At 37.2% G+C, this 16,385-nt stretch overlaps 1 protein-coding gene across 1 annotated transcript in view; it reads right to left on the bottom strand.

Moving 5' to 3' along the window:
• The window catches only part of LOC140246163 (dynein axonemal heavy chain 3-like), a 124,135-nt gene extending 109,233 nt beyond the window's left edge, over window positions 1-14,902 (bottom strand). Inside the window, exons 1-3 of the mRNA XM_072325603.1 lie at window positions 14,593-14,902; window positions 8,217-8,312; window positions 1,292-1,463 (exon numbers count right to left, since the gene is read on the bottom strand). Coding sequence (XP_072181704.1) covers window positions 1,292-1,463; window positions 8,217-8,312; window positions 14,593-14,616 — 292 coding nt within the window. The 5' untranslated portion in view covers window positions 14,617-14,902. The remainder of the gene's footprint in view (window positions 1-1,291; window positions 1,464-8,216; window positions 8,313-14,592) is intronic.
• Window positions 14,903-16,385: the final 1,483 nt, after the last annotated feature.

Here is a 16,385-nt window from a genome sequence, read left to right as displayed (position 1 = left end):
ATAATCATTTCACATTTCTTTGAGCTTAGAAAAAAAAATGTGCATTGTACAAATATAACTTTCCCACTTGCTTACTTACCCTGTACACAGCAAGGGGAAAAATTGCCTTTCACAAAATGGATACAGGATTTTTAAAAATGTATGTAATCATAGTAAAATGGCACTGACTTAGTAATGGTGCTGCTGATAGAACAAATGCTCACTACAATTCATCAAGTATTAAAGGACAAGTTCACCTTCATATACATGTGGATTGAGATGATGCAGCAATATGAGTAGAACACAACAGTGAAAGTTTGAGGAAAATCAGACAATCCATTCAAAAGCTATGAATTTTTTAAGTTTCTGTGCAGTCACTGCTGGATAGGAAGACTACTGCAGTTGATGATGTCACATGCATAGGTAAGCATAAGGAAAATATAAAGAGAATTCCACAATTTTTTTTTTTTTTTTTTTTTTGGGGGGGGGGGAAGTACACATTCCCTCAACTTGTAAGTGACATATAAAAGGGTGATATTAATCCCCCTGCCTTCTAAAAGAGGCAAGTCATGTGCTCTTTTATTATGAGAGAAAAGTGAAAATATGTTGAATTTTATATACATTTTCTTTATGTTGTTTTACACATATGACATCACAAGCTGTGGTATTCTTCACATCCAGTGATCCATAAGTTTTGAACGGACTGTTGATTTTCCTCAAAACTTTACTAATGTGATCTACAGTACTTGACTAATATTGCTGCATTCTCTCAATTCCCATGTTAATGAAATATATGATCATAATGATATATGGGATATTATATGTAAACAAAGTATAATGTATTAGATATTCCCAAGTGCAAAATAATCCCGCTTTTATATCAAGCCATCCCACATGCTCACATTCATACTAGTGCTTTTAAAAGTACATGAGGTTTTTATTTTCCATCTGTGTTGTTAACTGGTTTTCTAAAATTGATTTTGAGGATTTGCATCATGCATTAAATCATACAGAATAATGTTTGCAAAGCTTTTCTTCAAAGACAATGCCATTATCAAAACTACGCTCTGGCTTCAACACAATCATATATTCAAAGTGTTGCTGCTGAAATGAAAAAGTTGGGGCTTTCACTACCTTGTAGGAGTCTCCAACTGTCTTTAATAAGACACAGCCCTGAGCATTCAAAGACAGGTGTCGTCTATTCAATCAACACCCACAAACACCACCTGTTGCACCAAACTCCATCTCCTTTTAATTAAGACGCACACAGGCATGCATTAACGAGAGTGCAAATGCCTCATTAATCATTTACCGTGTCTCCGTGCAATCTCGTAGATGTATGACGTAGTCAGGTTGCGCGCTGATGGGGTGTAGTTGTTGGCGATGGCGTCGCTCACCCGCCGGCTGTGTTTCACCTCTTTGGTAGGAGCGGCTTTGGTGAAGGCTCCAGGTTGCACAATCTTTGGTTTCTCGCTGAATGCCGGCTACATTCAGATTCAAAACACAATACATTGTCAATATCACTTTTTTGTAGCATTTCACTCTTTCCACCTTTTTGAAAGTGAATTTACACCATACCCAAAAAGCACATGTATCATCAACATTATTTGAATTTGACCATATATTCACTCCTTCATTCTCTTCATACCATACATTTGTTTAACAACTCTCACTTTTTGAGCCCTCCCCTCTCAAGTCACTGCCTTACATTTGGGAGGATTCAGTGACTCCAAGCAACACATCCTCAATTTAAAGGGGTTGCATAGTTTTGGTTAAGACCTAACTTCAGGTTTCTAACATTTTTTGTGAGATAATAAGAAACCTCTTATGAAATATGAAGGAGTATGTCATTCCAAGAGGAAATTAAGGATTATTTGTAGAAAATTATTTTAAAATGGCTGAGATATTCAAAACAGAGCAATCCTAATAAAAGGTGGGGTCTGCTTTCTAGTAAGATTGCTTTGTTTTACTTTGTTATTGGATGTCTCTGCCATACCAAAACAAATTTTCATCTAATAAACTTTGAATTCCTCTTAACATGGTATGGTAAGTGGTTTCTTGGTATCTCGCAAAAAGGTAAAAGCCCAATCATCATCTCCACCAATACTATATATACAATGTACCATCCCTTTAACTAATTCCCACCAGCAAAGGAGTCACCTCAAATGACCCACTGAACATTTCAGAAGGTACAGTACAGACAGAACATTTAGCAAGCTCAAAATACCTTGGAGCTCATGGCACAAGTCATTTAAAAGAATGAAAGGAAGAGATTTAAAACACACACACACACACACACACACACACACATAGAGAACAGCAGACAAAGTAAGACAGAGGGCATGAGAAGAAAAGATAAAATTCAACAAAAATGAAACGGAAAGTAGCTTTTACATTTTTCCAGGAATTCTGTTTGTATTCCATTCCATTCAATTTCTATAAACATATACAAAATACTTATTGAAAGGAGCATGTAATTTCTATCATATACGGATAGTTTCATTCAGCTCCAGTATGGTTATTCAACATTTATTCTTTTTTTTTTTTCAAGTTTCCAGAATCTATGGAGCATGTCTGGGAGCCACTGAGTCATAAAATTTTGATAAGGCTGGGTAATTCATTGGTTGCTATGGGAACAGAGTAAACCACCAACAGAAAGACAGCCTGAGGCACGACCATGGCATGAGAGTAACCTTTGAATCTATGCAGACTCACATTCTGTAACAAATGTATGTTGAGACATGCAGTTGGTGATTCTGTTGAAGTTGAAAGGTGTGCAGCTAGTCTGATATGATATGATTTTAAAGGTTACTTCTTCCCTCAGAGTGACTTACTTGACCTACATAATACTTGGTATTTGATTCATACACATATCATTCAAATTTACTGTCACAGGTAGTTAAAAAGAACAAATTTTACCACCTATTATGTTATTTTTCGCCTGCAAAATAAAAATAGCTTGTACATGTAATTATGATGAATTCTGTGCATTGTCATCAAATGTCAGATGATACAGTACAATAAAATCTATTTCTTGGCCGTTTTCCTCAATGAAACAATTTAGTCTTCAAATCTATTAATAACAATAATGATTATCATCATTACTGGTACATCAATTGATGTACACTGTAACATTATATCTAACCTGCCTCAAATTTCATTTACATTGTAATGTCACATATTATGCTGCAAGTATCATTCTATTTAATTAGCATTATCTTCACTTCAGTCAAAATACAATCTTCTCGAGCAAGTTGCTACAGAAATTCATATTCACAACTTGCATCTGCTTCAAATATAACAATGCCTGTACAGGCAACAAAACATTCTCATTCCAACATGTTGTATGATTCCAGGATTGTTTTTCAGACTTTTTTTATTTTGCAAGATATATTAATTGGCTCAACTTTAGAAAGAAATGACCGTGAACAAAGAGATGTCTGTTATAAGATAATTTCAACAACAGACCCTCTTTTGGGCCCATGTAAAGAACCAATCTCCAGTCAAAACTTGATATTATGCATGCGCGATGTAATTAATTGAGACAGTGCTCTTGAAAATAATCTTGAGAATTCATGGTTCAGGTGATAGTCACAGAATTAATAGCATATATCCCAAGTTTATATAAACTAGCCAAACTTTGGACTCTGAAATCCCAGTGTCACGCGTGAGTTTGCAGTGTAAATGTTGGTGAGATGATAATGCTTTAATCTATGGTGTGTACACACATTACAGCATGTCTGGCACACAGGGTACACGTATGGAAGTACATTGTAATTATCAAAAACAAATTACCAGTACCTAGTGACATCTGTGCAAATTATGTGATGTGTGTATGTGTATGAGTCCATGTTTTTTTCACATTACTATTACATGTATGCTCAAACTAGTGCACACATTTTACACAAGTTTATCGAACAACAGTAAACATCTGAAGCAGTTTCTTGGTACAACTCAAGAATATGGTACTTTGCTTTGGGAGTGGGATAATAATAATAGCTACAACAACATTAATAATAGCTATATATATAGTAATAATACTATCATTATTATCATCATTATCATTATCATTATTATTATTATTATTATTATCATCATCATCATCATCATTATCATTATTATCATCATCATTATTATTATTATTATTATTATTATTATTATTATTATTATTATTATTATTATCATCATCATCATTATCATCATTAATACTATCATTAATCATGATAATAGGGTCCTACTGAAGTAACTTGATATAATTCATATAGCTCCTTTTCCACTGGAAAGAAAGACCTTTAAAATGTCGTCCTTGGGTCACAACTGGGAGTCAAAATAAGCTACTTCAATGAGGGTATGTTTTTTAGACTGAATAGGATGCCTTCAAACTGTATTTGAATTATCTAACTGTAAGTGAAGAGTTCAAACAAGAAGGGAATCTGTTCCACAGTTTTGGAGCAGTAGAAAAGAAAGCTGCATCACAAGCAACTGTATGCATGGTATAGTTGGACATTTTATTTTCTGCAAATTTTGCAAGTCCACTGATATTTGCGAAATAAACCCCTTATAATTTTCACCATCCCTTAACAAAAGCAGCATATACCTGCAAGAGTGAAATCATTCACTTTTCTCTTGAAGATGGCAAATATCGAAATGCCTAATTCCATCACTTAAGTTCTCCAGTATGAATGTACCGGTATACTAATAGTGACTTGCAAAATTGTCTATGCACATCCCAATTCACAAAATATTACAGAGTATACTTAAAAAATAAAAAAATAAAATATGTTGCATTTATATAGTAGTTTGTTGTTCAATGGTTGCACAAAAGTCATTGTCAATATTTCTTTTCCATGGGACTGTCAAGGATTTAGTGAGTCCTGGACATTTCCAAGTTTGTTTTAAAGAATCATTTATAGGTACACCGTGTGCAACATAACACATGTATAATTTGTGCTTACACCAAAGAGAGACAACCAATTACAAACAATATGAAAATCAATAACATATTTCTCTTTAAAAAAAATGTATTCATCAGTTCATAAAACATTGACATGCTTGCATTTCCACAATCCATGCTTCAAGCTATAGAAGTATAGGGTAAAGAGCACATTCTCATGGCTTGTCTTGGCTAATATAATTAACATAGATTAACATAGATAATTAACATTCCTATAGAACTATAAAAAGTAATTTATGAAAAATACTGTGCATGTAAGATGTACTTTCAAGTAGCTCATCTATAAACTACCTTGGTTATCAACCTATTCAAACTCTTTCGTTAAATGGCAGGTGTTTTCAGAGATATACCACGCCAACTTTCAGGACACACTACTCAGCAGAATAAATTGTTACCATCGAAAGAGAAAATGTATATCACCAGCATTGACCTAATGAATCCAAACACTTTTCAGTTGATCACATGAACATTGAAATGTCAGAAATTGACCTTTGAATGCTTACTATCAGTAGTTTTTAAACTAAAACTCATCTGTGAATTATCTGTAACTGTGTAACTAGCAACATATGCAATGACTTCATGTGTACATCATGCCAGTAGTTGAATAGAATTGTCTAAAATTATTTTGGGGTGATTGCGAACTTGAAGAATGTGATCTTGACCTCATGGCTTGATCTTATTTCTTCTCAAAAGTACAGGAGGACAGTTCCCCCTGTGCCACTACACGCAGTACATGTGCATTGTTGGAATAACTACATTGTATTTCTGAAGTCACTGTGAAAACAGTAAAATTTTACATTGATCCTTGATGCTAAGCTTACAGCAGATTTTGAGCACTCTCAGGGCACTGCAAGTCATATTCCATACTTAAACTTTGGATGAAACCCATGAAACACTAAATTTAAACATGAGAAAGAAAAAAAAAAGGTACTTCAATTATCAGAAAAGGAGTGACATCATGAAATATGATCAGTAAAACTCTGAGAACCATTCTACTGATTTTTCCCAAACCTCTGATAATTCAAAGGCCCCATCATCCTTCATCTGTATAACAAATTTGATGTAATTTTTGTGCACTATTTTTTTTTTTTTTGGTCAGCCTTTACATTGAAGATGACAAATTACAATAATTGTAAAGTGATGCAGACAAGCTGATATTTTGAATGCCCTTGGCACAATTGGCTCGGAAGCATACATTATTTTTTTTAAATCGAATCTGCAGTTGACATTACGAAGTCACTTCAAGGTTCATTGGGCGAGTTCAGTGGTACAACAAGTTCCCACAAAACCATATCAATGGACTTTCACAATGGTTCCATTATCACTGCTCCATGTGCATGCTTGAGTGGTTGAAAGCATACGAAAATCATTCAATTGCATCAGTCCTAACACTTTGACAAACATCAGAGAAAAAAAGAATTGATATAAATCACCACCTGTTATCTTCCGGGACTGGAAGACACTAAAGATATTTATCTCTGTAATTTGCATAAATGTGCCTATTTATTCCCTTAAAATTCATATTACAGATAATGTAAAAATAAATTCGGTTTAATATGTTTATAAATGCTCAGATATAAAGATTACTCCTCAGGCACTTTATTTACTGAAGGTCTTAATAAAACAGAATGTTGACAACTTAGGGTTACAGCAGAAACATGAAGGAAAAACAAATTCGTTGGGTGCCCGCACAAAGGCCGCTATCGCGCAACACGGATAACAAGTTAGTATATAGACCGATTCTGTGACGCGCTATGTGTATTTTTGGCATCAGCGCCATTACTGCGGTGTCTCAGCCGACCCCCCCTCCTCTCTCCCCACCCTTCTCACGCGCACGGAATGAAAAACTGATGCATGGTTGTTTTAGCCAATGGGCGTCTCGTACTGAGTGCGCGCATGCTTGCTTAGTGTGCAAACCTTTGTTTCAAGTGCGCGGTAAACATGTCGCCCGTGGGGTGGGGGAGAGGGGGGGGGGTAGGCTGGGACACCGCAAAATGAGCTAATGGCTGCGCCCAGTGCCACAAATTGTCTGCTGCCCTCAATGAACCCGAATCGGTCTATATGCCACATTTGCCAATAGCGACCTTTGTGCGGGCACCCGACGAATTAATGCTGTCTTATAAAATATGAGATGGAAAGGTATGACATGATCAAAGGAGACTTCAGAACTTCTAGTCTAATTGTAGCAGTATGACCAGAATCACTGCACAGGACTGTGTTGTTGACTTATGGTACATGACTCAAGTGCCATAAATGTGCACTTATCAAATTTACATTATTTTATACTCCATTTCGATGAATCTGTTGACGTCACAAACATACAAACATGCATTAACCCACATAACTACTCACACACACGCAGAGAACAAGAGAGAGTCATTGTGGACCCTTGTGATTCATGTACAGAAATAGACTGCAATCCACTGCACAACAGAATCATGACTTCATACCTCAATTAAGTCTTATAACCCCAATTGATTTCTCTATGAAACAATAATTTCCCACATGATTTTAAAGTCTCTCACCACCAGAGTTAATCTACTGTATCTACCGTAAAAACAAACATTTTTGTGTGCAAGAAACTTTGACTGTCAGTGGCAATTTGCAAAAGTTTTATGCAGTAAAAAAATTAAAAAAATAAATAAAAAATATGCTGTTGGCTCCAACTTGCAAAAGTTTTGTGCTGCAAATGTTTCTGGTTTTACATTATGTCTGTTATCATTGAAATTTTGGGATGGTGGCCCTGACGAAGTTAAGAATATCATCAGTTGATAAAGTTACAAAATACATTTAGCAAGGTGCTACATAAGTGGTTGCCTGATTGCCCATGTCAAGTGAAAATCAAAGTCGGGCAAGTGTTTTAGAACAATCAGAAAAAAAAATTTTTGCCCAAGTTGGGCAGGCAAAAAGTATTAAAGCCACCTGTTTTTTGTTGTTTTTTTTTACTTTTTCCCCCCTACAAACTTACAAAGTCAACCATACAAAAGCCCACAGATGATGACTGTTTAGTGATGCAAAGCACTTTAATTTCAGCAACAGAAGTGTGTGAATCAACAACATAATGCACGCTATTTATTCAGTTGTGTTTTACTAAGCCCTTGACCTCAAAGAGATCTTTATTACCATTTTCTTATATTTTTTGACTTTTTTTTTTTGGGGGGGGCAAGTAAAATTCATGTTTGAGTGAGTGTTCTGGACCACTTTGAAAATCTGCTTGCCTGACTGGGCAAGTGGTAAAAAAAAAAACAAAGTTTTGTAGCACCCTGTATCTAGTGATACTCACTTGATGGGCACTGAGGGGAGGAAGATGTGACATCACACTGGGCCGGTATTGAACCTCAAACTCATTGGGCTGAGCCGGGAGGTGCCTCACAGACATCTATTATAAGCAGAAATAGAGAGAAAAAAAAATGCAATATGACATATTCAACAATCCATTACAATGGAACAAACAATGATTTAATAGGGAAAAATCATAACAGCCAATTATGCAGATTTACATATGTGCAGATTAGAAAGATAAAATCCAGTATCAAATCTTTGAAATAATAGTGGTGTACTAAGCAATTGCTAAACACCATTTGCACTGAAATTATTAGATCAGTAGAGTTGTTGACCAGTCTATATGACTAGCACAGTAGCACCATCATTTTAGCTTGTTTTTGTTGTTGTTTTTTTTTGTGAGGTGCATGTTCTATGGGAAAATTGGAAAGAAAATGAAGGATGGGGAAATCTGGTTGAAAAATGGTAAGAAATGTTTATGTTGTAGATATACTCTTTTATAGCTGTATGTATTTATGCGCAGCATATAAGCTATATATCTGTACACAAGTGTATAGATTTTTTAATCATAATTTGGTGGGTTGTTTTTTATCATTTGGCAATACGGAAATGAGTTTACATTCGAAATTCTATTCTCCACATCACAGTGATTCAATCGTTTGTATGATTCTCAATCAGGCCAGCCTCTGCGGGCAATCTTGCCGGCACAGATACACTTGTTGTGGTATTCTCCCTATTCATAGCGCAGCATCCAAGGTTGCTCCCCTCCTCCAGACGTCGATAAAAGCCTTGTACGCTGACGTCTGTGACATACATCTCAACAAAAAAAAAAAACCATGGCCGGCTTTCATCTCCCGGTCTTCTCCCCTTTCCTTTTTGGGAAGGCTGCGAATCAATACGCGATTATATGCCTATAAAACAGGCGCCCCCGTACGAATCAACGTGCGGTTGGTGCGCAGACCAATCGAAGTCTCATTGGCCTGGTGCATTCAGCCATGCCGACATTTGCCACAGGTATTGATCCCAAGCCCCTCAGGCCTAGGAAGAAGAGACACTGCAGTCACTATAAGAGCACTTATGAATGTCATATCCTGGTGCTCTAAGTATCATGTGCCTTTTTGTTTCTTCATGCATAAGAGCAATTCCTGTTACAGTAATTCGTTGAATGGCTTACCAATGGTTGACATTGATCCACAAATCTATAGCCTTGGCATGTTTTGCACGACACACAGTGTGAAGATGAACCAAAGATTAAAAACCAAGACAAAAGACAGCACAGTGTGCAGAACAATGCCCATTTCATCTTGATTCCATGTTTCCCTTTAAAAGACTAGGGGACATGTAGTTTACCCTTTAAAAGAGCAGTAGTCCTCTATACCCCTATAAACATTGCCCAGGGTCAAACAACATTGTTGGGCTGTTGATGCAGATTCCCTGCATGCTTTGTAGCTTGAAAGGATGGCAATGTGGTAGTTTTTACATCAATCAATCAATGGTTGATGAATGACGTCAGACGACAGATGATGAATTTAACATACTGTATAAACATTCCATTCAGAAGGTGATTAAAAGATGCATGGGAAGACATTATTTTTTTTCATTTTTTTTTCAAATTCAAAAATTATTGATTCTCCTAGTGCTGAATGAGTACAAGCATTCAGATTTTAGTTAAAATGGAGAACAGTTTTTTATGCATTCCAAATGCCCTTAAAATGGTTTTGTTCCAAATTGCATAACATTTCTCCATATCATCAAGCAGGTCAGTGAGATATGAAGGCACAGTGGTTTAGTGGGACAAGGCTTGGGATTTGTAAACAGAATGTACAATTTGTATAGGGTTCAAATCTTGTCTTGTGCATTCATCCTTGAACAAGATATTTTGCCCGAATGTCCCTCTTTGGGTGTAGCACTGGCTACCTGGCAACGCTGGAATAATGATAGAACCCTCTGGGAGAACATTAACTCTGAGGAGGCTGCCCTTGTATTATGAAGGACCTTCAAGAAGCTCCTTGGTATTCTCATCCTGACACTGTCCCAACAACAAAACTGGTGTTACTGGTGGTACAGCATTCCAAAGAGCTGGATCACATTACAGCAACATCTGAGGATAACTTCCTGAGCTCAAGTGGTGGTTCAGATGCTGAAGACCTTTGCTGCTTGTGACGGACTTTTTGCACAAATTCAAATGTGCTCTTGCTTCCAACTCTCCTCATACCAGGAGCCATTTTCCTACATTTGTGACATCAATCACATTGACCTCTGATGTACTTGTTGTATACATGTACATTGCATAAAGTTGATAACACCCTATGATGACAGCACTATCTGGAGTTCCCATTTTGCTCCTCAGTCACAAAGGAGTATCAAACACCACCTGTAACTTGTACATTGTGCACATACACGTAAAATGTAGCATTAGTACCACAAATGAGCGCCTGACTTGGCGGATACCGGCGCTATACAAGACTTCATCATCATCATCATCATCATCATCATCTTTCTTGTTTAGGTAAAGGATGGATTTGAAGCCTACAGAATTACAGCAAATCTGCATACAGGTCCATGTGTACAAGTCTTTTCCAGAGCAATTTTATCAGCATGATATCTCCATTTTATTCACAGCATCCTCACCTCTCTCATTTCTCTCATTAAAAGGGGGATGGGGAGATTTTGAGGGAAACTTAAGTCCTCCATTTCTGTTCTGACCCCAAGAACAGTGCAGTTTATAGCACCAAATCTGATCAGATGAGCATCACCATTGACAATACTTGTAGTACAGACTGTTGTACTCTCCAGCCACTGTCAGTATACATGAAAGAATGCCACATTTCGGTGATTTTCTTGACACTGAAATTTAAGGCAGACTGACCCTCCTGATCTGAGCGCAAACAAGATTCAAGAGGAGACCGAGGTCTGCATCATCTCTTGGGAGTGCTGAGAACAAAATCTTGGCAAAGTGGGACAGGTCACCTCCTGTAGAGTGGGTCGGATTTCACAAGCATAAAGAAAGATATGTCAGGAACAGTTAGCTAAATAACACTGTCCTGCAGAGTGGCTGAATTCCATTCTTGGTTTTTGTTGTGCAACAGTGATATTGGCATACCTTTTCCAAAGACAAATATTTCACCATGGAGCTCCATGGTTTCACACATCTAAAGATTATTACAGATGGTACTGGTACCAAACTCATGCAGGTCATCCATTTCGGTGAAATTGAGTAAATACAGAGTTTTTGTGACCATATTTCCTTCTAAAGGCATAACAACTAACACTGGCTGACTATAGATGGATGTACAATCATAGATGGTAACAAGTATGGTACAAGGTGTGTGTAAGCTGCTATTTTTGAGAGGGTTGAATTTATGTGAATTTCCCCAGAGTCACAGATGGATCGCGAATTCAACAACACACAAAAACATTGCCATACGCTTGGGTAACTAGTGCATTTACAATATATTAGCCTCGGTGTCAATTCGCAATTTTAAACAACATATCAAGAAAACGTCTGTGACCTCCCAATTCGCGAAAACATCTGTAAGCAAAAATATGAACAAATTCCATCAATCATATTAACCTTCCATTATAATTTGTAAGTACTTTGCATCAAATGCAAAATCATGGACGGTTGCTAGGCAATAGTGAGCATTCTTTTGCAGTGGCGCTCCTCTTTAAATACAGTTGAACCTCTCGTATCCGGACAAGTCGGGACCGGGGCTCATCCAGATAAGGGATTTGGCCGGATATGGGAGACTCAATGTTTTATACATGTACATATACATACACATGTACTGATGTAGCCCATTGTAGTACCACATGTAGCAATGTGTATACTGCAACCTTTTCATTGTTACATTTAGGGATGTTTCGGGATGTTGAAATGTCTGCAGGTAAGCAATTTGGAAGGAAATTTGATGCAATGTATGTTAATCATATTGGAAGTATATGTAATTCATGTGTGTTTGGGTAGGAGTTCTCAAGGAGTTCGGAATCCCCCTTTCTTCCCGTAATTATTTTAAAAAAATCACGGCGAGATTGCGTCCGGATAATAGAGAGATCCGGATAAAGGGAGGCCGGATAATAGAGGTTCAACTGTAGTCTACTACTTCCAAACTATGTAGATATCCAAAGATTTACTCAGATACCAATGCAACATGGACAGGTTCCTCACTTGGCCATGGGTATACCCCTCTCTGAACCACCATTTCAAATGCCATTGGCATTGTAAACCAGCAGCTCACCAACAGGAATGAGCAAACTACAAAGGCTCTCCTTCTTACTTAGTGCTTGAGAATACAGTGTAGATAAGCTTCATTGTGTTGCTCTAATAAGAGCCCCCACTGTTTGTTATGATTTTGTTATTTGGTATTCATGCACAGACAATGGGTGAGTTTGATCAACCCAGTCTACAGGGGGTACTTAACAGTGAATGGACTATTCACTTGAACATGAATGACCTGTAGAGATTAGTGACAGAGTTAAGCAACTAATACACAGAATAGTACTTCTAGGGACAGGCCCTCTTAAAGAGACAGTTAGTACGTAATATTCAATTGCTGTTATGTGTGAAGCAGATCCAAAGATTGCCATAGCTCACAAAGTAAGACTTGTGCCCTATGCAGAAGCATTTGTTTCAATTTCAATTTTCAAGCTACAGTATACTGTACGAGCTGAAATTTTCGCGTACAGATATTTTCGCGAATTGCTACTTGGAGGAAATTTGCGCGTGTTGTTAATTTCGCGGTTGCGACGGTCTAACTGAACGTAACTATTTGCGCGTTGTTATTTTCGCGTGTTGTTATTTTCGCGGTTCAAAGGCGATTCGCGAATTTCGCGAAAATAAAACCACCGCGAAAATTTCAGCTCGTACAGTAGTATACTGTGATGTTACAGACTGCTTGAGATCTTTGTTGTTGGTTTTTCCAGGAAGGGGGTGTTTTGTTTTGTACTTGTGGGAGATGGTTTTTAAACAACAAAAAAGTAGGAAGTACATGTAGGTTGTCAATGAGATGTGATGATCTTGTTCTATTTTGTTTTTGTTGTCTGATGGAAGGCTTTCAAATAACAATGTAGGAGGTACATGTACACATGTATTAGTATGATGATATGGTGCTTGTAAACAAGCACTTTTGCTGTTTTCTCCAAACCCTACAAATATCTGCATTTGGAAATTTTAATATTGCTGTATCTGGTTGCCTACGAAACGATAGATACATCATGGACTATTTCTAGTTTGCATACATATATTTTGAGGCTTGTTACTCCAGAGTAATATATATCACAACATAAAGCTGGCTGTGTTAGTACATCGTGTAGCTTTCTATAAACTGAAGGATTGAAGTTTCATCATATTAAGACCTAACATGAAAGTAATGAAATTTATGTGTCCATTCAATATCAATACTGTGATATCACAGTGCGATAATCTTCAAAACTTGAAGCTGCAATCTACCTGGAAGAAGAAGAAGAAGAATACTGGTTGCAACCTTGTAGAGCACATTAGAAGAGATGCTGATGTCGTCGAATCCCAACTCTCCTCATGTTTCATTGTATACATTTTATATCAAACATAAAAATCATGTTTTTCGTGAACAATGACAAATCACAACTCCTTTCCCCCTTTAAAGGAAAATCATCATGTAATTGGTAGGGTATTGCGGCACTCAATGCAGTTTCAAACTCCCTAAATATCATCTCATATATAGTCCCGCACACACATACTCCAGGGCAGAGTCCAAGAATTACAGTCTGTAGGGTTATGGTTTGTTGTGGCACCGAGTATTAGAGTGTCAATGGAGTATGAATATGATACGTTGTATTCTTATTGGCATCATGCCAAATATGGTGGTCTATAAAAGGTTTAGGCACAGGTCAGTGGGGACTTGTGAGATGATTACAACTCACCTCCTCCAAATAGCATACAAATAATACTTGCTACTCAGTTCAGTAGTTTTCCCTCTAAAATACCCCTGATGGAGTTTTGACTGGAGTTAGTATAGCAACTAAACTCTCTGTTGTACAAACATGTAGGCACTAAAACTTCAATAATTCATTTTTTTTTTTTAATGTACGAAGGTTCGACATCCCATGCCAAATTCGACCACATGCAAAAGTATAGGTTTTATTTACATACATTGTACATGAAGTAACTTAGTCAGCGGTCAAATTTTGGACGGCACTATGGTCGACTTATGGCAATGGGCTGCTTACTTTTACTTGTGCCATATAAAGTTTTATATTAAATCAAACCTGTTACCATTCTGACTTTCCTCTATTATTCACTCTTTTAATCAAACCCAAACTGAACACAGCACAGGTTTGTGCTTGAAGCACAAGGTTCATTTGCATCACTTTATTTAAACTCTCAGAAATCGTTTTACCTCTTTCATCTTGCTTCCCATCATGATTTGCTAGTTTTCCACTTGTCCTAGAATTGGCATCACTCCTGGTTTTTTTTGAAGGACCAAGGTTTCAACTTGCTGTTAAAATGTTCCCCTTTTCCTGTGTGGATACCTTTTGCAGGATTGTTGTAGAGCTCCGTGTACGTTACGCTTCAAAAACCAAGATCTTCAAGAATGTCCTCATTTTCACACATCATTGTGACATGGATGTCCCGTTAGTGCAGTCATGCCAATTTCACTAAAAGCAAATGTTCCTCTCGTTTTCATATTTCATCTCGTTTCACGCTTTTCACGTCATTTTGGCACCAGATTGTAATTCCAATTCAGCATATCACCACATCAAATCCGTAATAAACCCAAAGTTACCGCAATTAATAGCTATAGGCCTAAACTTCTTGGGTACGATCAATCCGGAAGCTCAGCGGCTGACAAGTGGCTACGCAGCAATGCCTGGTGCTTGGCCCGAACCGGCGGCTGAGAAGTGGGGAGCGTCACGTTGCTGGGCGACAGCGAGTCCTTGTTGACTTACGGCGTAAAATGACACAGTCATAGCTACTTTGATCCACTTTGCTGAAATTCATAGGAAATTGTTGTGAGTCTTAGACGATGTGTACATTTTGTACATGTCGACGACTTCAACGAAAGTTGATCAGCAGATTGTCAACCTCATTCTCGAAGAAAGTAAAACGTATCATAAAATGGCCCTGCTCTGCTGCTCTGTCCTCCACTTGGAAAATCTTCACCGCACACTTTACACACATCGCATTGTATTGAATGCAACGGATTATCTGACGCCAGCATGTAGCGGGTACACACACAACTAAACTTTGCTGAGGTCCATTCAGTGAAAATTGATCAACCATCGACCCGCTGCATGCGGAGTGCGGCAGGTACTCTGATATGGCCCAAAAATTACTGCTCGGGACCACTGTCATGCGTGGTCGAGCATGTGCGGGATAAACGGTTCCCGCACTGATCGTTACTGGTACCGTTATCAGAGAAAGAACTACAGCTGTATATTTTGTCACATTACAATTGGATTTACATATTTTGCCATTTGCACTTTCTGTGGCTGTTATTACTGATATCTATGTCCCCTATTGGCCTCATGTAATGCAAGATCAGCAGTACTTAAGTACTATTATTATTTTATTATTATTATTATCATTGTTATTATTATTAGTAGTAGTATAGTTAGTATTAGTATTATTTAGTTACAGTTTGTAATTTCTGTACCTTATCTCTTTCTGCATTTACTGAACTTCATGTTTTTTAATGTTGTGAAATATCAATTACTGTATTTTTTTTTACTGAAAGCACAGGAGTAAAGTTCTTCCTGAAATAAAGAAGCAAATCGAATCAATCAGATAAAAAGAATCATATACATTATATAGCCAACTTTAGCTGTTTGAATAAGCTGCGTCTATATCTAAAAATAGGTAATACAAAACTTTGGTTAATTCCATGTGTCGCCCTATCTAGACGAGAACGCAACAACGGCGATATCATCATGTAACATGAAAATAATAAATAATACAACTTTATTAAAAACCAAACGTCGGCGGGCAGCATTTTGAATTTTTACCAAAAGAAAGTGCGGTTATTTTCCATATATCACTTCAGGTTTTGATCTCTCTTCTTTCTGGAGGAGCTAGGTGAAGTTTTTGTTTTTTGGGATGAAAGAATAAAATTGTGTCCAAAGGAAGAACAAAAAAAAAACAAAAAAAAACATATCGAACTCCAAGTTTATAGAGCAACTAAACCTTATTATT

Source organism: Diadema setosum, chromosome 2, assembly GCF_964275005.1.
Source record: "Diadema setosum chromosome 2, eeDiaSeto1, whole genome shotgun sequence".
In the NCBI taxonomy this organism is placed as follows: Eukaryota; Metazoa; Echinodermata; class Echinoidea; order Diadematoida; family Diadematidae; genus Diadema; species Diadema setosum.
The sequence above is the reverse complement of the archived record's forward strand: the minus strand, read 5'-3'. Positions and strand labels throughout refer to the sequence as shown.